This window comes from Stenella coeruleoalba (assembly GCF_951394435.1).
Source record: "Stenella coeruleoalba genome assembly, chromosome: 3".
NCBI classification, from domain to species: domain Eukaryota; kingdom Metazoa; phylum Chordata; class Mammalia; order Artiodactyla; family Delphinidae; genus Stenella; species Stenella coeruleoalba.
The window spans coordinates 132,880,670-132,908,457 of NC_137148.1; the positions used below are offsets into that span (position 1 = coordinate 132,880,670).

The 27,788-nt window shown below is 35.1% G+C and overlaps 1 protein-coding gene across 3 annotated transcripts in view; it reads right to left on the reverse strand.

Moving 5' to 3' along the window:
• Positions 1-27,788, reverse strand: part of CLINT1 (clathrin interactor 1) — a 65,307-nt gene that overhangs the window by 27,379 nt on the left and 10,140 nt on the right. For all 3 annotated transcript variants that reach the window (XM_079916254.1, XM_079916252.1, XM_079916253.1), the window contains exons 2-3: positions 1,326-1,430; positions 692-788 (exon numbers count right to left, since the gene is read on the reverse strand). In XM_079916254.1, coding sequence (XP_079772380.1) covers positions 692-788; positions 1,326-1,430 — 202 coding nt within the window. The remainder of the gene's footprint in view (positions 1-691; positions 789-1,325; positions 1,431-27,788) is intronic.

Here is a 27,788-nt window from a genome sequence, read left to right on the forward strand (position 1 = left end):
ATCACTACTACTGTATAAGCTAAAGGAATGACAGTCAATGTTTTCAGAGACAAACAACATCAAAAACATGGGACTAAATAAAGCATTGATTTTCAATACTGAAAGCCAGAAACGTTGCTTTCAAAGTTTCAAATATAAATATAATAACACCATTTTGGAAAGCACAGAAGAACTTTCTGAGCAGCAAGAAAATATCGTGGGGATGGAAGAACAGATTACTATCTTGTTTTAGAATTCTACATTATATGATGAGATCAGTATTAAATGAAAGGAATCTAACAAAAGAGTACATATTTGCAAATTTTAAAAAGTTAGAATTTTAATGCTTTAGAATCTCCTGTTATACTTAAATTTAACACATATTTTTGGTGTACAATACTGTAATAATACTGGCAAATTTTTATGTAGAGATGACAAAGCATATTAGAGGGTGGTTTTCATCTTAATTGCTCATACACTAAACATGCATACTACTATAGATTCATTACTTTCGATATGGACAAATATATGAAGAGTGGTTTATGGTGACTAGAAAACAGAACACAAACAGCAAATCTACTTCTTTTACCTGTTTTAGAATATTCTATTCTAGGATTCAACATCCTTCATAATCACTTATGTATGTACACCTTAAAACTTCAAGCATTTGTCTTCAACATGTCAAATAATAAATACAGACTAAAACCCATACCTTATAAACTCTTCTCCAGTTTTTTTTGTTGTCTTTTAACATTCGTGACCAAAGCATGTTCATAAGCTCTGGAAATTGTTCGTACATAAATGTAGCCCTGAAAAAAGAATAATTTTCCTTAAAAGTTTGCAGTGTGTTAATTCTGACAGTAGATGGCAGGCTTGTTCTGTGTTTTCCTAAAGAGCTTTAAAAAATTAATAAGCTTAATTCAAAAAACTTTAGATATGCTTCCTTAAAAATGTCTTTCTTATATTTTATACAATATTGAGCACATTCATAAGTCCCACTAATTAATATCATATTTTACAAGCCCTTCATTCACTGGCGTAATCGTCCAGATGTTCATCAGGAAAAAATTTTCCTAGCTTTATTTTAAGTCATTTTATATGCATTTGTCAAAATTTTAACAAAGTTTGTCTAAACTTCATTGAAAAAGAAAAATTTTGTTTTACTTTTCTGAGCTAATATCTAAGGGGAATGGATCCTCTGTAAAACTTCCCCCACTAATATATGAATGATTATATGCAAAATTTATATCTGGCAGTTAAACAGTTTAAAACTGAAAGCAAATTTCACATTTCTGGGTGAAGATAGCTGCATTCTTTCTGCACTGCTGAGTCAAATTATCACTTACTTGGCAATCTCTCCCATGAGTTGCCCAGAAGGTCCCCAAGGATCGTCATTCGTTGCTTCTCGAACCTTAGACTCTATCTCTGAATAATTCATAACCACATTGGTGCTGCAGAGAAAAAAAATGCATGCACATACGCACAAAGATTAGCATCAAAACTGAGAAACACATGAAAACTTAATAATGACACTACTGGGTGTCCTAATGAGATACCTCTACAGGGTGGGAAAGAAAACATCTTTTGTGCACAAGCTACCCTGAGGACACTATATAACACATTTAAGTTATCTTTAAGAAGATTTCACTATTCCATTAGGCTTCAAGAATACAGATGAGAGATTACATTAGAGCTGGCATAAGTCCAGTAAAAAATGGCTTTAGGTCAAATTAAAAAGGAAATTGAACATGCTACAGTCTATTATAAAGCTAAGTTGTCATTTTGCTCACCAGACCTGGTTTACATGCAGTCTTAGGTTTCCTGTTCACAGAAATTCTTTAATGAGCAAAATTATATAAAAGCTAAATGTTATTTATACTGTATAAAAAAAGCAATGAAAAATCAAAGATAAGTCTAAAGATGTTTAGAACCACTATGAACATTTAACTGTAGTCCTTGTCTTCTTTCACTTACTGTATGTACCACATGTGTTTTCTATGTCACTGTGTAGTCACTGTAACCCTCAGTGGTTGTTTCTTTTAAAATTAATTAATTTATATTTTGGCTGTGCTGCACAGCATGTGGGATCTTAGTTCCCCAACCAGGGACCAAACCCGTGCCCCTGCGGTGGTAGAAGCGCAGAGTCTTAACCACTGGACCGCCAGGGAAGTCTCAGCCCTCATTTCTAATGGCTACATAATATTCCATCTGGAGACTGTATGATAATGTATTTAACTTTCACTTAAGACTTCAGCAGTGGTCAAGAACATGGATTCTAGGAGTCAGAAAGATCTGACTCCAATTAACTTACGTTGTGATCTTTGGCAAAATTATTTTGTGGGTTGGCCAAAAAATTCGTTCGGGTTTTTCCCATGAGATCTTGCAGAAAAATCTGAACGAACTTTTTGGCCAACCCAATACTTCTCTTAATGTTTCCTCAAATGTAAAATGGGAATAAGGAAGAAAACTACTACTATCTCAAAGGGTAACATATCAAATGATACACAATGGTACAGTGTCTGACATATATAGGAAGTGCTCAATAAAAGTTAGCTATTATTATTAGAGATAATATCACCTATTAGAATTTAAAAATATCAATATTAAGTAATATTTTTATAAGAAAGAACTAACTTTGAAAGGAATACCTTACAATTAAGAGATGAGATGGCAAATGTGTGGTTGTTAAAAAAGAATTTCTCATGCTTATATGGATTGAAGAATTCAAAGACATTCTGAGGAATACATACTGTGGAAATGTGACATATTATAGTAGTACTCATTTGACATGTAACACTCCAATTATTACTGAACAATTGTTATAACAGATGCCTGTAAATATGGTAATTCAAATCTTCCACTTAAAATTGAGTTTCAGAAATAGTGAAAAAATAAGAATTTGGTAACTCTTATTAGTTACATCTACCCCACTTTTGCTGTACGGTTTTTCAGTCATCAAAAAGTTGTTTTAAATAAGGAAGGTTTGATTATAATTGGCACTCGAATCTCTCAAATATAAATTTCAAATTTATTACAAATACTTCAATTAATAAACAGTTCAAATTTTAAAGGAACCATTATGCATATATATGACTGGACAAATCACAGAATAAATATGGCTTCTAGATTTACATTCAGAATACTGTTCTATTAAGGTAGAAAAGCGAAATCCTATTACTTTCTTTCTCCTAAAATATCAACTGTTTGATAACAAATACAAATTATTTCCATGGCACTAAAATAAATCCCTGGTCTCCACTGCCTCCTTCAAAATTTAAGACTATTAATGAATGGATTTTTATAAAAACCCCATAATCATTCTATTAAAAATTTTATGTATAAATATAAAGAAATAGTAACTTTTTTTCTAATTTTGTTAACAACTGAATCAAAATAAAATTAAGGCGGGCAATGACACATTTGCAATTTAAGATGCCACAAAATAATGGATTTCAAAATGCTGTTGTTTATCTTACTGGCTGAAGAATGCACGGCTTAGGCAGTTAAAAGTGTAGCTGTGGGAATGAACAATAGCAATTAGAATTATAATTCATCCAAGCATTTCATGACCAAGAATGCACTTGAAATTGTTTGCACTGTTTAATTTGTTGGAGAACAAGATGAAGAGTTAACCTCTAGCTCATGTACATGAAATATTTTTACTAGAGCCTTCATAAATGCTGTAGCTTTCCGAACACTACTTTCCTTGTTCAAGCTACAAAAACCCATGGGTCAAATGAGAAAGGTCCTGTTTCCCTAACCCTTCGCAAGATTCTTAGCTGAAGGCCTATATGTGTTTGAGTGCTGTGTGTTTAAGAGGAAGAGGTGGCAGAGAGCCAATAGCTTAAGAATCTCCCTATTTCCTTGGTTAAGAAACAATGGGAACTATGTAGAAGGACAACTTGCCATTAAACACACAACATAAAATATAAAATGGCAACACCATGGAAAACTATGGCAACAATAGTAACAAAAAGTAACAAAGTTAGAACACCTCCATGAAGAGTATCAGGTTCTATTTTAAAACCATTTTCTAACAATACCGCTGCTTTCCAGAAACTGGAATGCTCAAGATGAGATCCGATGGCATAAAGAATTCCAAAACAAAGTATTTTTAAGCTGCACTTAATTCAGAAACAAATATAAACTAAAACAAAACAACACTGTATAGTTTGGCCTTATTCCAGGTCATTTAAAAATAACTGTTTCTAAAAAGGTAGAAATGGCATTTTGATCCTTCCTTTCCCATGTTTTCTACTGCCCTCAATCCACACCCTACCCATAATTCCAGTGCCCTTTTTAAGAAAGGAAAATAACTCCTCCCCTCTCCCCCAAAAAAGAAAAGTTAAAAAAAAAAAGTTATGTCCAGATGTGAAAGGAAAAAACATTCAGCTTAATTCCTAAAACTTCTTATGATTGACACAAATGTTTTAAAATGGATAATTCAGACACTAGAGGGGGATCTCTCATCAGTTTTTTAAAACACACAAAATTCAGACAAAGGTCAAGGATCTGTTCTGCAAACAAAATTAAAGGAAATTACCAGGGAGTGACCAGAGTGAAAAATATAAGAAGCTGCTCATGTTCTGAAGATTTTTACCTTAAAGTAATATTGAACCACTGCTTTTTTTTTTTTTTTTTTGCGGTACGCAGGCCTCTCACTGTTGTGGCCTCTCCCATTGCAGAGCACAGGCTCCGGACGCGCAGGCTCAGCAGCCATGGCTCACGGGCCCAGCCGCTCCGCGGCATGTGGGATCCTCCCGGACCAGGGCACGAACCCTTGTCCCCTGCATCGATCGGCAGGTGGACTCTCAACCACTGTGCCACCAGGGAAGCCCGAACCACTGCTTTTTTATAAGGATAAAATCCACAATTAAAATCAAACCATAGTGTTTTCACACACTTCACATGTGCTCCTCACAGCACCCCAGCAACAGGCAGGTAGGACAGGACTAAGAGTCCCCAAAGAGAGTACTTAAGTCTGCACTACCCAGCACTACGCACTCAGTTGGATTTTTAATGCTAACTACTAAAAGTTACCATCCTCAAGTCCTGTACACATGCTTCTATGGCTATATGAACACAGCCAATATAATAAGTCAAGGGTTGATTATTCAATTTGTTAATGATTAGTGTTCATTTGGGCCCTCCTCTTTATTCCCCATTTTCTGCTTGTATCACTGGTCACTACTGATAAATATCAAGTTATTTTACTCAGTAACAGTTTGGGTCCAGGTTTTAGAGGCAAAATTGGTTGAAAGTAAAAGCTAAAATGGAGCTTTACCTACAGATGGTCAGTGATTCTTCTAATCTGCATTAAGAATAATCAGTAAAATGACTGACAAGAAAAAACTTGAATAGTCTTATGGTATTTTTTTCCTGCCAAAAGTTCAAGAATATGCTTTGCTAAACAAAACGACAGACCAGGAGAAAAGGTAAAGTACAGGTATAATCCAGTCTTAACTGCTAACAAAGGAATACGAAAATTGAAACAGATTTAGTAAGAAGCCTTTTTCCTAGTCTGCCTTTTAAATTTTACTTCTTTCTAAACAAAATGGAATCAAATGGGTCTGTATTTTTAATATGGTTTCTTTTTGTTTGTTTGGTTTTTTTTTTTGCGATATTTGGGCCTCTCACTTGTTGTGGCCTCTCCCGTTGGGGAGCACAGGCTCCGGACGCGCAGGCTCAACGGGCATGGCTCAAGGGCCCAGCCGCTCCACAGCATGTGGGATCTTCCCCGACCGGGGTACGAACCCGTGTCCCCTGCACCGGCAGGCGGACTCTCAACCACTGTGCCACCAGGGAAGCCCCTTCTTTTTGTTTTAAAGTTATTGTAAAGACTTTATTCATTCCGAGCTCAGGAAAAAATATTCAGCAGTATTTTCTATTAGATGGTTAAACTTGTGTTTTTTCATACGACCATCCACACTTACAAACACAGGAGAGTCAGAAAAACAGAGGCAGCAAGAGACAGAGACAAATACAGCATTCAAAGTAATGGCTTTAAATAATGTATTTTTTTTTCTTCAAACTGTGTTTTCTTTTTTTCTATATTTTCCAAAATTTCCCCTATGAACATTATATTGTAACCAAGGGAAAAGTATTAAAATGCCATTAAGAATACAAATCGAGTACTATAGCAACACTTTAACTATTTATAGGCAAATAAGCATCATGGTAGACCAAATTAGTATTATTTGTACTTCCAATGTCTTGTTATCAGGCTAGTAAGTGTAGCAAACTAGTAACTAAAATATATGTATACAAACTAAAATATGTATACCAAATGCTATGTGTGTAAAACCACAGGGACAACTTAGGTACATAATATTGAAATTAATGTGATTAAAAAAAAAACTGTATTAGGGAAGAATAATTCCCAACATTAAAATCTATATTTAAAAGTGACCTCTTGATCTTAATGCCACAGATTTCAGAAGATACTTTTACGATATAGGTAAAACTATTATGCTCCCTCTAAAAATATCCATCTTTAAGAAGCTTTTTAAAAACAATAAAACACCCTTAAAATGAACAGTGAAAAAGACAGTTTTCTCAGGTAACAAATTACTTATGCCAGAAAAATCTGTTCCTTTTTAAAAATGTTTCTAACCAAAAGAGCAGAGAAACAGTTTTAAGAATACTTGCTCTAAAAGCTAGATAATGGACCATGTGACATTCATTTTTCATCAGGGGATGATGGTCTTCACCACATTACCCTTATCTGCAAGGTGAACATTTACAGGTTCAATACTCATACTGCTACCCATCCAAAAAAAAAAGCTTTTTCTTGATCTGAAAATGAAACACAAAGCAATGAATTATGTCTTAACACAAGCAATGGTTCAGTAGAAGAATTAATGTTGCTAAAGCAGATGTTATCATATTTGATTATACAGTAACATAGTTATATAGCTACAGTGCTAGAGCAAGGAAAAAACTACAGTACTCCATCCATATCATAAAAAGAAAACTAATGAAATATTGATAAGTACAGAAGAAACAAATAACAAATCTGATGCTTGCCACTTTCTCTCTAGTGCTACCACGCTGCCATTACTAGCAAAAGCCCCCCTACCAAAAAATAAATAATTTAAAAATTTGAGTGAGGAGAGAGGGAAAAATATTTAATAGCATCTCCTTAGTAGAGAACTTTAAATAAACTTACACTCAGGATCACATGACTAGTAAATAGCAATAGATGTCCGAATTTTGTTAGGCTTTCTAATTCTAATTAAATGTAGCCCATTTTCTATTATGCCATAATGCTCTAAAATCAGAGAATTAGTAGTATCATCTGAGCTAAAAGTCTACTAATTAATATATAAGATGACATCACAAATTGTGCTACTAAAAGAACTAAATGCTGAATTAATGTTTAAAAAGATATATTCTCGGTCATGGAAATTACATTTTCTTTGGTTTTAGTAAAATTAAAAACAAACTATCCAGTTGAAAAGAAGGAAATCAATGTACCCCCTCTTAAACATACATATTCTTAAAAGCAAGGTAAAGAAAACAGTTTAAATAGGAAAGAACTGAAATTGAAGACATCTAAAACCTGAGGCTCTCAACCATTCTTCTGCAGTAACAAGATTTCAGAAAAGAATAACCTGCTTACTTAAAAGAAAATACCCTATTTCAATCCACTTATAGGTATGTAGTATGCTCATGTGCATATTATTTATGACTTCACCTATTTACACGGAGGGCTGTGCTGGATTATGTACCTTCTGTTTTCTTCTTCACTTTTCAAGAGGGAACATTAAAATGCTAAATGCTACAATATTTAATTGCTACTTCTAAAAATAATCAACAAGAATATGCACTGAAATACTACACCTCTTCCTTTAGCTATCACAGTAAAAAAATAAATAAATAAACCCAAATAAATATTAAAGAGCAATCTGCTGCCAGGTTTTATTGAGGGAGGAAGGGGGTCCCATAGTCCTTTTTAAAGCTTCTAACTTTTAAAATATGACATTAAAACCACAGAAAATGTATTAATGTTCAAAACACCATTTTAATTGTTCCCTCCCCACATATTATTATGAAAAGTACTCCTAACTGACATAACTATTTTTGAAATTCTAATTGTTTTAAGTTGTAAGAAAATTAAGGACTTTATACTCTTTTCTTAATCAAAAGCTATTCTCACATCAATTCTACTACCAAATTCTTTGATCCATTCTGAGTGATGCTGGCCTTCAATTTCAATAAATAGTTCAGACCAGTATTATCATGGGGTGGAGAAATGAACTATAGAATTTTAATCACCTGTGATGTTTTACTATTACTGAACACTGTTGATAGATATGGCTCAATATTCTCGTAATCTTAACTCAAAATTTTACACTGCATTTGTACTACTTACAGATAAAGTGGAAAGATAAATTGTACAAAACTGTTTTCTGTAAAAGTATTTTTCATTCTGGGGGGCGGCAAGGCAAACAGAGAGCAAAATAAACACTAAACACTACTCTGCAGGTAGAAGGAACTATAATAAACCCCTAGCATTCTTGAAAGATGAGCTGAAGACCTTTGTGTATCTTTAAAATTGTGAAAATAAAAATGTTAATGTAGACTCCTGACAATCTCCCAGATTCAATAAAAAATTAATGTATCCTGTGCATATTATACTTCCTTAACACAGGGTAACCAATATTTAGATTCACTAAATTTTATTTCTTAGGTGAGAAACTTTTGCATGGCAGAACACTTTCCATACATTTCTTTTACTGATTCCATATGGATTTGATTGTGTCATCAGTCCAAGGTACTACCAAACCCTTAAATGTGTTCCTCTTTAAATACGCGTAAAACTTGTTTTCTGCCTGTGAATCATCATTTTCTTAGGCTCTGCCACATTCAATACCAGTACCAGAGGTTGGCTTTCTTTTGAGTCGTTTTTCACACACAAAAAGTTAAGGTGTTACCACAGCCCCAGAACTGGAGCACAACAGGGCTGAGCTGCAAGGTGGATGCCAGTGACTGGCTTATTAGCTAAGTGACTAATTCCCATACTGCAAGTCAGATTTGGATCATGACAAAATTATACATTATTTTCTGTTAACAAATCTTCTAAGATCTGTTATAAAAAGTCAAAACTCTGAACAGAAAAATCTATCAAGACTCTACTGTAATTTAGAAAGGAGAACGGTTACACAGTAGGAAATGTAATGTAAAAAAATTTTATCTAAGAACTTTTATCAGTAACTGACACCGGTTTATAACGTACTTTCTCTTCCCGTCTCTAAAAACAGCCATTACAGATTATCAGTATTCTAAATGATATCTTTATCTAAAGATTTCAAGCTTAAAAACCAGCATTCCAAATCTACACAATTTCACAATGTGCATTAAAAAAATACTTGGGCCCTTGCTTATGTAACAGTTTACCAAACATTCCATGAAAATTTCCAGTATTGATTCAGTATCAGTTTGCACAAGCCAAAATTAACCAGACCCACATCTAAAATTTCTGAGATTCCTAACTGACTTGTTCATCATTTAAGTATAAAGTAGTCCTAACATGTAACTAGCAGACATAATAAATCTTATGAATTTTTCCCCCCAAAAAACCCCCCCCAGAAAAATCATTATTTTATGGTTTATGTAGAATTCAAGGTAAGGGTACATAAGATGAATAATCATTAAAGAAGTCAATACTCCAAATTTAATTTCAAATGGCAAACTTTGTACCAGACTAGAATGTATACATAAATTGATCACTGGAAAGATAATTTACAGAAGCAGTAACTAAAATGCCTCATTTTATATGAAAGATCATTAAATATTTATAGTCCAACATAAAGTCTTTTGGGAAACACTAGAAACCACATGTAATTATTTCAATTTTCAAAAAATACAGGAATTGATCCAAAACAAAAAAATACTTAAATTGGGATAGTAGTTGGATTTCTGCCCCTCCAAGTCTGTCATTTAATTCATTTTTCCAAAAGGTACCAACCCCTTGATCACTATTAAGTGTGACTTAAACTGGCAACTTTTCAAGAAAATAGTTTAGTAATTTATGTAACAGATGTGCAAAGGAAAACTACATGGATGAGATAAGCCAAGAAAAACATCCTGATGTCCACAACTAAATTATGACCTGTGGGAGAAACTATAAAACTATTTCCCTTTCCTTACAACTTCAGTGGTTAGCAATAGCAAATTACATAACCCATTTTATAGCAGCCCTTATTCAGACATTAAAATGAGCCTTGACTCCAGGAACTGTTCCAAAACACAAGGGCCACACTAGAGGAAAACATTGCACATCTATGTATTTTCATGATCTGATTCATCTTTTATGGTTATTTTGTAGAAAAGCAAAGTAATATGTATATTAATTGATCAATAATTTATTAGAAATGAATAGGGCCCATATTTTGTCTCTGATCCCTGGACAAATCAACCACTGATGTGTCTCAGTTTCCTCATCTGAAAGGTAGTTCCTCTGTATTACAGAGATTAAATGAAATGACATGTAAAGCATTTAACACACATCGTTACTTTTCTGCCAGTATTTATCATTTTTAGTTTGAAGATATTCTTTATATGGCTCCTTAGAGTACACTGGTATTCATACTTATTACTTACCCATCTCATTCACTGCTCTGGGACTTTACAGTCATGGTAACTGGCAGCCTATCTGACCCCGGTGTGCACAATGAAATGAAGATTATTGTAACTATACAACAAGGCAGGATGGCTATTATTTAAAAACGGCCAAAGATCTGGAAATGAGTTTCACTAAGAGACAGGACAAGTATCAATACAAGCCCTAGCACAGAACTGCCATTTTATGCTTAACAGAGTTTGTATTTTGAAGTTCACTCTCCTTAATCTTGGTACACCACCAACCATGAGCTAGGTTTTTATTTTTACATTAAGCAGCAATTTCTCCTGTAGTGGTAATCTGACATCATCTGATAATGTCTCTAATTTTTTTGGATTCACTAAACTAACTCATAAATATCAGCTACTGAAGCCACACATCCCAAAGCAAATTACACAAAAAACAAAGACTTTTAAGCTATTATAAGAAGAAACATATTTAGCATGAAGTTTATATCTACAATTTGGGGATACTGAAAAAGTTGCAGAATTCTGAGCTTCAAAGTACCAAAAATAAGGCCCTTGTAACTCACTCCATGAGGTGTCTAGCTGAACAAAGGATGTTAGAAAAGCCATGACACCCAGTTTCTCTATCCTGTTTCCTCTGTAACAGCAAAATCATTATACTAGGAAATGTCTGGATGTTCACAGGTCTTGATGGTTTATATGGAAGCCCTTCTAATGTCTCTCTAGCATAAGCGCTGCTAACATGACCTGGGCAGCAGACGATAGGCTTAGAAAAAAGCTGTCCCAACATAGGCTTGCCCCACAATGCTAAGGAGTTACTATTTTCCAGAGAGGCACTCTGGCAGCAGTAAGGTTTGGGAAGGCTGGAAAAAGGGAAGACTTTTTGAGTGGTTCAGGGAAGCAGAATGAAAAGCTGCTCCCAAGATGTTGCAGAAATGGTGCTTGGAACAATGTAGCAACAGAACAGGCAGAGGCAGCCACCACTAGGAAATTCTTCCTTTCATGGCCATAGGAAAAAAGCTCTCACAACACAAAATTGTATGAACATTAACCACTACCAACTATATAAAAACACATGTGCATGTGGACAAAGCATAAAGGAAAAAAGCCCATAAGAAGTGTTGGGGTGGAGGCACATTTGTTTAAAATTTCACTTACACAATGAAAAAACATGATCTTTTTTTAAAGAAAAGAAAAACAGTACTTGTATATAAAACTTCTTTTCACTTGCTAGGTAAGTGTCCACTGGCTGGAGGAGGATCAGCTTGCACTCCCCTGCCTCAGCAGCCTGTGTGTTATAGCAGTGCTCTGTCTGCACAGATAAAAAGCTTTCTAAGAAAACAGCTATGGATGGAGGGCCAGAAGGTAAAGGTATCAGGTTGCTCTCTGCCCCCTGGCTCCTGCAGAACACTGCTGCCTCAACAGGAGACATACCCAAGGAATGAATGCCAGTCCCAACCCAAAACCATTTTCTTATTTCCAGCTGACTTTTTTTTATCACATAACTCTGTAACTGTTAAGATTTTCATTTTTTATTTTCTTTTGAAACAGTACTCTAGTGTTTTGTGAAAAATACTCTGGGAGACATTAATAGGTGTGTGAGAAATGTGTTACATGGTAAGGTTTAGGAAATGTTATGTAAAACAAAGGCAACTTTATTACTGCAACACTTGTTGGAGGCTTTACTATTCTCAAGTGTATTATGAATCTCCAACAGGGACTATATTAAACATTTCTAAAACTTTGGGGACAAGACACCTTTTCGCTTGGGACATTTTGAAAGTGTCCCAAGAAACCCACTTTGATGTATTTTTTTTAAAAGGCCCTTTTTTCCAAACTTCCAAAAATATTGTCAGTTGATACCTTTTACCTTACCATTATTTTTAGTATCTGTTATTTCTCATTTTTAACCTAATGAAAACTTTTATGTTTTTAAACTCTTATCTGTTGACTGGCTTTCAGCCTTTTACCTTGCTTTATTTCTTATTTTTATCACACTTAAAAAAAAACTCCTGATTGAACTTTATTGTTGATCTAAGTTATACATATACTTTTTCTTTTTTTTAATTTGGCTGTGCCATGCAACTTGCAGGATCTTAGTTACCTGACCAGGGATCGAACCCAGGCCCTGGCAGTGAAAGCACTGAGTCCTAATCACTGCACCGCCAGGGAATTCCCTCAATATTATTTTAAGACTCATCTGTTTTACTCTTTTTGTAAAGTCCTTTCTGCATTGGGTTTTAAAAAACTTTATTCCAACCCCTTCAAAGTTCTCACTTTATTTCAGCTTCAAGTTTTAATTTCTTAATCCTCATTTAATAACCATATGTTAAACATCTTTATTTCCTATATATTTTACTTATTTTATGATATTTTATAATGCACAGCTGAACAAGAAGAACCACAGCAAAGAGCTCAGGAAAAGCGATGGATGGCCTCTCCCCATGGCCCCTTACTCTCACACTGGTAGCTGCTTTTCTAGGCTCCCTCATGCAGAGCTAACATTTTTCACAAGGATCAATTAAATACATATATGAGATACCCCAAAAGAAAGTCCCAAGAGCGGGAAAAAAATGATTATTCTTACAAATTAGTGCTGCTTTTTAACAATAAAATGTTAGTTCCTAATGTATTTGAGAGGTAGCAACATGAAGGTAGCTTCACTGTTTTGCATCCTGATATATAATCTCAGGGCACATCATAAAGCTGGGCAGGTTGGGTGCAGTTGTTGGGATGTCTGGAGTCATCTTCAGGAGTCTTTTCCCTCAATGTCTACTTCCCATTAATTTCCAAAACCTGTTCAATCTGCATTAAAAATACAGGCACTACCTCTAGCCTAGACTCCTACAAAAGCATTTAACAATCTCTCCATTTCAGGTGTATTCTCCTTTTATTCATCCTCCAAAGCACAATCAGATTCATCTTCCTAATATTTAGTGTTGGTCATGTTAGTCTACCACAAACTCATTACCACCTTCCCCTTGAAACATCTTCCTCCTCCTGTACAGTGAACAGTACCATCCTGGGTTATGGCTTGAACATCACTATTGATTACTTCTCTCCCGTCTTCTAGCTAGCATCCAATCCATTCCCAGGTCTTTTCAACCCCATTTTCTAAGTATCTCTCAAATATGTCCATCCACTTCTAGCTACACACACTGCCACTACCTTGGTCCAGGGTGACCACCATTTCTCACAGGGATTCCTGCCAACAACCTTGTAACCAGGCTCTCTGCTTCCCCTCTATCTTCCAACAGGCTAGAAACAAAGTGAACTCTTGCTGAAATACAAATCCTATCTATCTCAGCTCCCATTTTAAATCCAGCAAAGTCTTCTTTATTACCTTCAAGATGAAGTCCACATTCCTTCATATGAGATACCAATTTATTTCTTCAGTCCCATCACTGTTATTTTCTCCAGGTCTCTGCACATGCTATCCCTCTGTTTCTAAATCCTCTGCCCAAACATCCCATCCCCCCCACCTAATCCCACCTTATCATCAGATTTTAGCTTAAATGCTACTTCTTCCAAGAAATCTTCCTTCAACTCTGGGGATCTGCCTATGTGCTCTACACAGCAAAGCACATTATGTGCTTTCTATTACCTTGAACTAAAACTAAAACCAGTGCACTATATAATGGACGTGTTTGTTTACTTGCCTGTCTCCCCTTCTAGACTGAAAACATCCAGAGGACACAAATTTTCTAACTCACTTAAAATCCCCAGTACCAGGAACAGGCTTGGTGACAGCAGATGTTTAATAAATATTTATTGACTAATTAAACAAAAGGATTAAAATCCTTATAGCTTCTTTCCTCTGACTAAACAAAGTCCTTGTTGATCATGCAGGTGATCAGGACCTACATAATCTGAACTCAACCTATCTGTCTAGCCTTTTCTCCCACTACTTCTGTTTCATTTACTTTACAGGATAATCATACTGTATTACTAGTTGGAATTTAAACATGCCCTTTACTTTCTTACCTGAGTAACTGTTCACTCCTGGAATCCCCACCTCTTCTTTCAGTTAAAATCAAGCCTAGTATTAAACAAAGATGCAAAAATGAAGACTTCCTGACTCTTTCCAGCCCATAGTCTCCCTTTCCTATGAAGAAATAAACATTATGAATTATATTCTGCCCATACAATGGCTATGTATGAATTTATCTTAATTCCCTTAATAAAATATAAGTTTTTAAAAAGCAAGTAGAGTTGATTATTTGAGGACTCTGTATTTGTTAGTTTATATTTGCTCACTGAAATGTATTTTTAACACCAAAATCAATATTCACAGTGCTTTTGTGGTCATTTGTGAAGAGTGTAGCAAAACATTTGAGTCATCTGTCATGCATTCCCAGATGAGGTCAAAAAGTTGATGCTCTGTCGTCTTGTTTGAGTTCTTGTACTGTAAACAAACGTCCTTTCTCTGGTCTATTCAGTATTGCTTTTTCACATCTTTATGATTTTTCTTGATTTCATTGTTTAATATGGCCCCCAAGCTGACTGCTGAAGAGCTGTCTAGTGTTTCTAAAAGTAATAGGCTTATGATGTGCCTTACAGAGAATATACCTATGTTAAATAAGACATGAAGTATAGTGTACTTGGCCCTGAGTTCAATGTTAATGAATCAACAATATTAGAGAAGGTGACTTTAAACAGAAACACACATAAAAGAAGGTTACTAATTGGTTGATGAAAATGTGACCAGAGGCCTACAGGAAACTAACCCTGTACTTCCCCTATGAACAAAGGTTCAGTGTTCGCAGTGACTTTTTAAAACATAACTACCTCAAATAATCAGAATTGACTGTACTCCATGTTATGCATTTTTGTTTCCCTCCCAGTGCCTAACAATGAACGCCTCACATAAAACGGGTATTTAATAACTGACCGGTGAATACATAAATGAAATCTATGATCTCCTGGTAACAGAGAGGGGCGGATGGAAGATAAGGAAGCTGAGATTAAGATATGAATAGAGAGGACTAAAATAAACACCCACTGACCAACAAATACACAAAAGAGAATGACATAAGAAATACTACCCTCACAAAATTTCTTTTTTAAAAAGCTGACATAGAATGTTTCAATCTCAGGCTTTTTGGAATCACAGCAAGAAAGACTTGTTAATTTACTATATCCCTTAAAATTAGCTTATTGATCCCTAGCAAAGACTTAAAAAGTTAAGATACCTTGGCAAAGGACTTCTGTGTCCCACAGAAACATGTAAAGAGCTAAATATGAAATTGAAGGCTAAAAAAACCCCCCAAAAAACTTCAAACACTTTAAACTTCCTACTCATGCTCAGTATCAACTATGAATTTGAGAGCATCATGAATTTCACTTCTCTAGATGCTGGAATTCTAATATACAAGCAGCCCTCCCTTTGCATGGCACCTTGTTAACTGAAACTCATACATACTGGACCAGGCCCTCACTTGGCACAATCTATTACCACAGAAGAACTGAGCAAAGCAAAGACTGCATAGCAGTAATTCTTGTGTGTTCCTTCCAAAGTAACACAAATGGCAGAGGTAAATGAGGACATTTTATTGCCTGCTTCACATTCTATTCCATAAGATGGCCATATATATTTGTTTATTGGTTCTTAAACACTTATGTAACTCTACAGGCCAGGCAATGTCTAAGCCCTTTAAAAACAATTCATCTAATTCTCCTAACAACTCTATGAGACAGTATTATTATCCCCATTTTACAGATGAGGAAACTGAGGTACAAAGAGGTTATCTCACTCTAGGCCACACAACCATTAGTGACCTCAGTATTTGAACCTAGATGATCTGACTCCGGAGATAAAGGTCCAGAGCTTACACTCCTAACTGCTATGCTATAATCATGACTTTAACCAGTGCCCCCCTTCTACTCTTGTCCCCACCCTCAATCTATTATTCAACTCAGTACCAAGAGTAAGGTACATAAGTGAGATCATTTCACTCCTTTGCTTATCAAAATTCCTCACTGGCTTTATACACTTAAAATAAATCCAAACTCCATGCAATGGCCTACAAGTCCCTGAGCCTACCACTTCTCTTCCACATGCTCTTACCATATTGTTCTCTAACTTTCTCACCAGCTCTTTCCCCACTCTGGGTCTTTGCTCACTCCATAATGCCCTCTCTCTGGAACACCCCTCCTTTACTCTGTGTGCTCTAAATTCTTTAAGTCTTAATGTAGATACCATATTCTCAGGTCTCATCTCACCACCCTAATTAAAACAGCCCCATTCATCATTCTCTACTTCAGCCCCTTTTCTTCATAACACTCAAAAAATACGTAACTATTTTGCTTACTTCTTTTTATCTCTCCCCACCAAAACTTGCTTACAACTATACTTCAAGTATCTGAAAGAGCTCCAGACGATCAGTAAATATTCATTAAGTGAATACGCCAGGTTGTCCTGTGGCTTCCTGCAATCCTTAGTACAACACCTCATTCTCTTTGTTGTATGGGTATCTGACATGAGAAGCATACCTATAATTTGAGTTTTCTCTATCAGAGATTATCTAAGCATTAAGAATATAGCTCATTCATTAAAAGATGATCATCACCATTTATTCTAAAAAACTCATCTGAAAAATATTATCAGTCTAAAGGGAATGTTAATTATGTAGTTATTATTTTCAAATTATTCCTTATAAATCTCAACATGACCAAAGGGATATTACCTACGTTAAATTCAAACACCAGTGTTGTATCTCCAGCAAATTTCTCAAGCTCTTCTAACTCTTAATGTTCAAATTACTTTTATTTAATTATTTAAAATTGTGTAATTTTGCTGCGTTTTAACATTTATGCATATATAGTTATTTTTTTAATTGTTCAGAAAATGAGACTCTCAACATATGGCCAGTTTTTTCCAATTTAAGTCAAAAGTATTTCATATTCCAAATGAGTTATCTATTTGGTTTGGGGGTAAAGTAGGCATAAGTCTACACTTAAGCTATACATCCTAAGATTATCTACAGGAAATTAATCTTCAATACTTATTTCTACAAATATCACAAACTTTAAGTATTTTACATTTGCTAGCTAAATAAAGCACCAACATCCAGCATTCTAATTAGAACAGTACTGCCATAATTAAGTGAGACTTAAATTACTCAGTAATCAGCTGCTAGTATAAACAATTCAAAAGCCAAACAGGAGATATAATAAAAAGTATGTGAAGTACAGGTAGATGGTTGTAACATGAAATACCATTAGGAAAAGTGTACTCTGTGACAGCATTTTATTGACATAATCAGATTATCTACAATGTATATACTTGTATAGCAAGTGCTTTGATTTTTGTCTTTTCATACTTAATTGATTCACTGAAAGCAAATTACATTGCTGGATGTGGGAATAGCAGGAGAGAATAGCAATGCAGCATCCTTCACAAATCTTATTCTCTTAAGGTTTAAAAATACGAAAACAAAATGTTAAACTTTAATTATCCAAAAGAAAAATACCACCACCGCATTTCCAAAGAGGTCTTTATCCCATGTGCCACCTCTCTGTACTGTAGGTGTTCCTACATGTAAGAAGTTCTAGCAACATCTTAATTATGACAAAAATCTCTCTAATCTACCAAAAAATCTCTTTTTAAAATCTGTCCCACTGCTAAAAAGAACCAAAGCCAGGGGTCCTTGCAGAAATGGCTGACTCCAGGGCTGAAGCAGTGAAAATACAGGACAAACTTGAAACACCTTGTGCCAGAAAGGGCGAAAAAAAATAAAACGGCATGACGAAAGGATACAGGCCAGCTTCACGGGGCTCTCACTGGCTACATCAGTGACAATTTGAGTCCTGAAATAAGTGGCAGACAGTAATGGATTACAATCCACTGAATAAAATGAAAATCCATGAGAGAGGGATGGAGGAAAGAAAAAAAATAACAGCTCTTGCTTAAAGTAAACTGATAACTCTGAAGAGAAGGGGAGGGATGAGCATCACTATTTTTAACCATTATAGTAAAGACTGGCTCAAGCAATCATCTGTAGATGCTAAATCCAGGGGGGAGTCTGATGAGGAGGGGGTCTCAGAGTATCTCCCCACAGATTGCTTATTACTTGCAATTAGATAAATAGTGACTATATGGTAGAGGAGTCAGACAACACCTTGACTGAGTGACCAAAATTAACATCGCTATTGAGCAACATACAGAAATTGTTTTCCCCCTGAAAAGGACACAGCATCACTTAATGTAATTTTCCAGCTCAGAAAACATAACCCGAGGAAGTATCAGCTAAACTTAAATTGAGGCATATTTTATAAAATAACTGGTCTATAACCTTCAAAAGTGCCAGTGTCATTTTTGTTAGGAAAGAAAGGTTAAGGAACTCTTCATTAAAGGAGAGTAAAGAGTCATGACAATTAAATACATGATCCCGGATAGAATCCTGTACTGGAGTGGGATAACTGGCAATATTGGAATATGGGCTACAGGGAGATAAAATTATTGTTTCAACGTTAAATCTTCTGAATCTGCTAACTATATCATAGCCATATGGAGAATAAACCTTGTTCTTAGAAAATACACACTTGAGGCAAAGGGGTCATGTAACCTACTTTCAAATGGATCAGATGAGTGAGTGAGTGAGTGAGAGAGAAAGAGAGAAAGAGAGAAAGAGAGAAAGAGAGAAAGAGAGAGAGAGAGAGAGAGAGAGAGAGAGAGAGCGCGCGCGTGCGCACGCAGAGAAATAGAGAGTAGAAGAGGAGGGAAATGACAAGTAATTATGGCAAAATCTTAAAAATTGGTGAATATGGATAAAGGGTATACAGGTATTCTCTTTACTATTCTTAAAACTTTGATTTCAAAATAAAAAGTTATTTAAAAATCTGCCTCACTGCACAACACTGTGAATGTGCTAAACGCTACTGGATTCAACACTTTAAAATGGTTAATTTCATGCTATGTGAATCTTAACAGCAATAAAAAACATTTTTTTCCCTAAAACTACCCCTCTAAGTAACACAAATAACTTGGAACAAAGTCAAACTTCATGAAAGGATTGATTGGTTTATTTCTTTTTCATTTCAATCTGTCATTTTCTTGATTCTATAATTTGGAGAACATTTATTTCAGTGTCAAATTAGGCAGTAACTAGCTTTTTCAAGTGCAATCATTCCTCCATTAAAGCATCGAAGAGTTTTGATAGAGTGAACACTATACATTATGCTTTTAGATATAGAATGCATCAGTTTTAACGTAAAGGAAGTTTATCACAGTTAAAATGCATTAGGAAATTTAGGCTCACCTGACTTTTTATAATTAGTATCATTCTATTTTATAATTAAATTATAGTAAAAAAGAACAATTAGTAGCATAGCATATGCAAATCATTCTTTTGGTACACCAGCTACCACACCCCCCCCCCCAAACCACGTTAACATGTCAAGCAATGTTAAGTACTTACATGAGTAAAAAATCCTCAAGGTTAAACATTTCACACAACTTATAAATAGGCCAATCACACCCTCAAGGACTCTCTTAGGATTATTCTAGTTACAAAGTTCTCATGAAAAACAGTAATCTATTACCATTTTTTTTAATAACAAAAGTTAATAAAAGCTAGCTAAATGTTATATTTAGATACAACAGTAATGTTCTATTTATGACTCTAAATAACTAGGACACCCATTCCCACTTGCTAGAAAAACTTTTAGTTAAATATTTAGCATAACGTATTTATTTGAAAATTGTTCTGGAAATACCAGTCATTTCAAATTCAACTGTATATCTTATGACACACGTTAACAATTCAAGCACAAGTTCCTCAAATGCAACTTCTAATAAATTTTGAAAGCGTAAGCTCCTGAGGTCCATATTTTTTTTAAAGTATGGGAATATTATTCCTATTCAACAACCAGAAACAGTCCTTCTCTACTTTAAGCAGCTTCAGACTTGCATTGTTTTGTGTGTAAGTTTAATTGCGAAACAATCTTTCCTACTGCTGACAGTTGCTTAAGGTCACTTGCTCAGGTTACTTAGTAAATCAATTTTTTTTTTCCAAAAAAGAAAGGACAGTGTGATGTTTTTCTTATCAAGAGATGTCATATGTTAAACTGGTTTCAGAAGCAAATCAAATAACCCAGTGTATTAAAAAAAGAGTATAGCATAAGAATTGTTAGCATTATAAATCCCAATTCTAGTTTTTACAGGTATAATAAAAGAGTAGCTACTAAAATAACAGTAAAAATTTTACTGTTAAAGGGGTTTAAAGTTTATTAAAATTATTTGCCAACTTTTAAATTCCTACTCTTTAGAACTAATCTAAGGAATGACAGTTTTTGTTCACCTATATCTTTTAATTTTAGGTTACACCTTTTTAAAGCTATCTCATAATGACCAAACAAAACAAAAGAACGAGAATTTACTGAGAACACAATGGTAAACCTTTTCACAATATATTAACTCATTTAATTCTCTCAACATTCCTGGAAGGTAGACCTTATGCCCATTTCATACAGAAATGCACAAAAAGTCTCTTGACTTATGATGTCTTCCCTCAAATTACTCCTCCCACACCTCATTTAAAAATAAAACTGAAACCCAAAGAAGTTTGCTCAGCTTGGGCATACTCATAACAAATTATCTTTTAAAATATGTGGCACCCTATTTAAAATACCCTATTAAGGTAAGTTTATTAACTGTATTATGAGATTCCTTCAGGAAAAAAATCTAAAAGAAAGTACTAAAATTACTTAAGCTTAAAAAAAAGCATAAAACCCTTCTAAGAGAATGAGAAAATTATGAAACATCCTGCACTGGGACAATATGTGAAAACTACATCTTTGTAGACACAAATGCTTGACGTTGTAGTTTGATCGCATCACTTATAGATGTTTTCACTTCTATGTGATTAAGTTCAGATGCACTGCCAAATATCAAACACTAACTGAAAGTATATAACTAAGAAATCCTATCAATAGAATAATAAAATGAGAAATCGTGCACCTCAGCAGTGATAAGTTTGTAAAACTACCTGTAAGTGAACTCAAATAACTAAAAAATTTTAAATAAAATTTAATACTTAAAAATATTGTCAGCAATAGTTTTTTCCCCCATTTTCATCCACGATCGATTAAACTTAGATTTACTCAAATGCATTTCCAAATCCCAAAAACTAGGCTCAATTTTTCTGACATGAAGGAAATTGTTTCCAGAACCTCACTACTAAAATTTTGAAGCCTATATAATTTATTTCCCCTCAAACTCAAACACAAACCACCAAACATCTACACTTTAAATTATTTAATCTGGACTATGTGATTGGGGTAGAAGGGGGACCTCCCTTTGCAACAGAACAGCTTCTTAGACAGTATTCAGTAATGTCATCCTCTGCTTGGAACCATTTAGGAGTAGGTTCTTATCAGTGAGCCCACATCATTTGACCTGTGTTTAAGATTTTTCACTCCATGTTTGATTCCTTATTTGGCCTTATCCTCCTTTCAGCAAACACATATTTTGAAATACCAGGATCTATCTTTTTCATTAAGCCTTTGCTCTGTCTTAATTGTTCTTTCCATTCTCTGAATTTCTACAGTATATATACCTATACCCCAAATTCAGATATCATATCATCTTATATTATTCTGTCTTTTTCATGTGCTTGTCATGTGCATCCACTTCACAGAATCATAAGCTGCTACTGGAACCATAAGGTCTGTCAGTCGGTTTACAGTACTGTACAGTGCTTGTTGTAGATAGTTAATAAGCACTCACTAAAAGATCCTTATAAGATATGGCGAAGATTAGTAAGGGTATCAGTAATGTATTTTCAGTTATTATATACCATTTAAACACAACCTATGCCAAAAACATACTCCTTGGATAGGTACATAACGAACTAAGGAAAATTATTCCCAAATTATTCAATCTGAGCATAAGAAAAATTGCGAAAAGTTGTACATAAATCAGGGTAATAAGACATAGCACTACAGGCACAGTTAACTGACTACAATATAAAGATCAAAAAATTGTGTGAAACTTATTAAAGTTGTGGAAGCTGGCTACAGGGGACTAATTCTGAAACACATACTACAGCTCATGACTGTCATGACATTTTTTTTTAGGATTAATTACAGTGAGCAAGTTCATTACAAGAAAAAAAAGATTTCCTTTTTCACCTACAACTGTTTGCTTCTCGATCGTTGAGGGGCATCCTACTTACCTTATTCAGAGTATTAAAAGAGGCCAGAAAAATTTTCTTTTATGACTGGTACATATACAGAAGAAAGGAATAAATACTCATTGAATTTGGTTCAGAAGCTTATTATAAACTTTTTTCAAGTAATTTTTAACTTGCTTAAGGCATACACTAGTAATTCACCTCTATTACAGTGAATAATGTCTTGTACAAGTTAGCAAAAACTGTTAAATATATGTTCTGAAAGCAGACACTAGATTTAAATCTAGACTCTATTTTCTAGATGTGTTACTTCGGGCAAGTTTCTGGACTTCTCTGTGGTCATTTTCCTCAACCACAAATTCAGAATAATAATAATGTTGTCACTATTGTTCTTGGCACATGACAAACGCTCAATAACTATTTGTTTTTATTAGAAATATCTGTACTTAAAAGATTTCCTCAGTAATATAAAACAACTTACCAAATTTAACATACTCATTCAAAAAAATATTTATTGAACACCTACTGTACGTCACACACTGTACTTGGAGTAAGTAATATAGCAGTAAACAAAATGAAGTCCCCCACCCTCAACGAGCTTATATCCCAGAGGCAGCAGACGGAACAGATTATAGGATTAAAATTTTTATTTGGCTTCATGAGAAATGAGCCACACTTCAGAAACCCATTCAGTACCAAACTTATAACTATAAACCAAACATATCAAACTAAGGATATTATTTTTAACCATTATGGTTTAACTTCAAGTAAAAAGTTTTAATCATACAATCTTAAGTCACTTTTAAAAATTACAAGTGATGAATATGCACTGTTCTTTAATGATTTGCTAAAACTGCTAAAACTGCATAGAAACAAATAGCAAGAAAAATAAGAAATTGAATTTTAAATATATGTCTTCTTTCTATTATAAAAATAAAAGCTACCTAAGGGAATTCCCTGGCAGGCTAGTGATTAGGACTCCATGCTTTCACTGAGAGGGTCCCATTCAAGCCCTGGTCGGGGAACTAAGATTGCATAAGTCATGTGGCATGGCCAAAAAAAAAAAACCCTATCTGGACGAGAATTTTTTTGAGTGAAACATTTTTAAATGCATACATACACGTTTATCACATAATGGTGAGTTTGTGTGGAAGTTATAAAAAAATTATTTATATTAGAATTAGGTAGAACTTATTCTCCTAAGAATTTCTAAACTAAATACAATTCGTATGTCAAGAGAAGACACTCCAAAATAATTGGCTAACTAGACTTCTCTTAAGTACAAAACACTCTTGGCTATTGTTGCACATTAACAAAATCACTCATATTTACTATAGTCATAGTCATGAGGAGCTATCAATACATGGGAATGCATTATGTTATTTTACCTGTATGAAATTACCTGGCTAAAGGGCTCTGGTAAGCCAAAAGAATTTCTTGCCAGTTTGGGAGAGTGTACTGAAAAACTGGAAAGCACAATGCAATGTGCTTTCCTTATATATACTGCTCATCCATTATCAGAGATTATGAATTGGATATCACATTTTAGAGGATTCTTTTTCTTGATTTTGTTCAGTTTCTTTAAGGATAGACTGTCAACTTCAAATTGCCCTCACAAAATATATCTTTTTATATTTTAGAAGAAATATTTTAGATTAGCAGCATCTTTAAAATCTTGAGAAAATACAAAACAAGCTGAATAAAAATTAGCAGATGGAAATGCATATGTCCTTCCAAAGACTTTATTCCTTACTTATGTCTTTTGAAAGAGTTATTTCTGTAATATGCTTTACAATATTAAAGGCATTTGTGATTTGGTGAACACAACATAAGGTACATATTACAGATATTTTTATAAGTTCTCCTATACATTGCTTAACATGTCTATTGAGGTGAATATACATTGAAAATGATGATTTATGGATTAAGACACAGCTCTTATATACTTGTAAATAATCTACTTTGACATTTTCTTTACTCCTTCAAACACTATATTCCTTTCACTTTTTTCTACACGTTATAAATTGTTATAAATTACTTTTTTAATTATACAATAATGACAGTGTTTCAAGACTTTATTTTATGTCAAGTGCTATGCTAAGTGTTTCACATAAATATAATCCTCACAAGAACCCTGTAAGATAAATACCATACTATTTTATAGATGGGAAAGTTTGGAGATACTGTCCCAATCCCCAAGATCACTATTTCTTAGTGGTGGACCTAAGATTTCAATCCAGTTCCGATCTCTGAACCACACTTCTTCCCAGATCCAGTAAACATCACATGGAGGTGTCTAAATATAAAAGTGTGTATAGGACTTCCCTGGTGGCGCAGTGGTTAAGAATCCGCCAGCCAATGCAAGAGACATGGGTTCGAGCCCTGGTCCGGGAAGATCCCACATGCCGCAGAGCAACTAAGCCTGTGTGCCACAACTACTGAGCCTGCAAGCCACAACTACTGAGCCCGCCTGCCACAACTACTGAAGCCCACGGGACTAGAGCCCGTGCTCTGCAACAAGAGAAGCCACCACAATGAGAAGGCTGTGCACCACAATGAAGAGTAGCTCCCGCTCACCACAACTAGAGAAAGCCTGCATGCAGCAACAAAGACCCAAAGCAGCCAAAAAAAATTTAATAAAAAAAGTGTGGACAGCTAGCAAATTACTATAAAAATATATAGATGGGACTTTCCTGGTGGCACAGTCGTTAAGAATCCACCTGCCCCATTGCATCATCATGCCAGCCTTGGCCGCCAGAGGCTCGCCCCGCATTCTGTACCCCTCCCTCCCCGCAGCTTCAATGAGCCACAGCCCCCGAATTAGCTGATCCTTTAACCCCGTCCTGTCTGAGCGAAGAACAGACACCCTCAGGCGACCTACAGGCAGAGGCAGGGCCAAAACCAAAGTTGAACCCCAGGAGCTGTGCGAACTAAGAAGAGAAAGAGAAATTTCTCCCAGCACCCTCAGGAGCAGCAGATTAAATCTCCACAATCAACTTGATGTACCCTGCATCTGTGGAATACATCAATAGACAACGAATCATCCATAATTGAGGAGGTGGAGTTTGGGAAAAAGATATATATATATTTTTTCCTTATTCTCTTTCTGTGAGTGTGTATGTGTATGCTTCTTTGTGTGATTTTTGTCTGTATAGCTTTGCTTTTACCATTTGTCCTAGGGTTCTGTCTGTCCATTTTTAAAAATTACTTTTAAATTCTTTTATTTTTAATAATTCTTTTTTATTTTAATAACTTTATTTTATTTATTTTCTTTCTTTTTTCTCCCTTTTCTTCGGAGCCATGTGACTGACAGGGTCTTGGTGCTCCAGCCGGGTGTCAGGCCTGTGTCTCTGAGGTGGAAGGCCAAGTTCAGGACATTGGTCCACCAGAGACCTCCTGGATCCACGTAATATCAAACGGCCAAAGCTCTCCCAGAGATCTCCATCTCAATGCTAAGACCAAGCTGCACTCAACGACAGCAAGCTACAGTGCTGGATACCCTATGCCAAACAACTAGCAAGACAGGAACACAACCCCATCCATTAGCACAGAGGCTGCCTAAAATCATAATAAGGCCACAGACACCCCAAAACACACCACCAAACATAGACCTGCCCACCAGAAAGACAAGATCCAGCCTCATCCACCAGAACACAGGCACTAGTCCCCTCCACCAGGAAGCCTATACAACCCACTGAACCAACCTTAGCCACTGGGGATAGAAACCAAAAACAACGGGAACTATGAACCTGCAGCCTGCGAAAAGGAGACCCCAAACACAGTAAGTTAAGCAAAATGAGAAGACAGAAAATCACACAGCAGATGAAGGAGCAAGGTAAAAACTCACCAGACCTGACAAATGAAGAGAAAAACAGGCAGTCTACCTGAAAAAGAATTCAGAATAATGATAGTAAAGATGATCCAAAATATTGGAAATAGAATAGAGAAAATACAAGAAACATTTAACAAGGACCTAGAAGAACTAAAGATGAAACAAACAACGATGAACAACACAATAAATGAAATTAAAAATTCTCTAGAAGGGATCAATAGCAGAATAACTGAGGCAGAAGAACGGATAAGTGACCTGGAAGATAAAATAGTAGAAATAACTACTGCAGAGCAGAATAAAGAAAAAAGAATGAAAAGAACTGAGGACAGTCTCAGAGACCTCTGGGACAACATTAAACGCACCAACATTTGAATTATAGGGATCCCAGAAGAAGAAGAGAAAAAGAAACGGACTGAGAAAATATTTGAAGAGATTATAGTTGAAAACTTCCCTAGTATGGGAAAGGAAATAGTCAATAAAGTCCAGGAAGCGCAGAGAGTCCCATACAGCATAAATCCAAGGAGAAGCATGCCAAGGCACATATTAATCAAACTATCAAACTAAAAAATTAAATACTAAGAAAAAATATTAAAAGCAGCAAGGGAAAAGCAAAAAATAACATACAAGGGAATCCCCATAAGGTTAACAGCTGATCTTTCAGCAGAAACTCTGCAAGCCAGAAGGGAATGGCAGGACATATTTAAAGGGATGAAAGTAGAAAACTACAACCAAGATTACTCTACCCAGCAAGGATCTCATTCAGATTTGATGGAGAAATTAAAACTTTTAAAGACAAGCAAAAGCTAAGAGAATTCAGCACCACCAAACCAGCTTTACAACAAATGTCAAAGGAACTTCTCTAGGCAAGAAACACAAGAGAAGGAAAAGACCTACGATAACAAACCCAAAACAATTAAGAAAATGGTAATAAGAACACACATATCAATAACTACCTTAAACGTAAATGGATTAAATACTCCAACCAAAAGACACAGACTGGCTGAATGGATACAAAAACAAGACCCGTATATATGCCATCTACAAGAGACCCACTTCAGACCTAGTGATACATACAGACTGAAAGTGAGGGGATGCAAAAAGATATTCCATGCAAATGGAAATCAAAAGAAAGCTGCAGTAGCAATTCTCATATCAGACAAAACAGACTTTAAAATAAAGACTATTAGAAGAGACAAAGAAGGACACTACATAATGATCAAGGGATCGATCCAAGAAGAAGATATAACAACTGT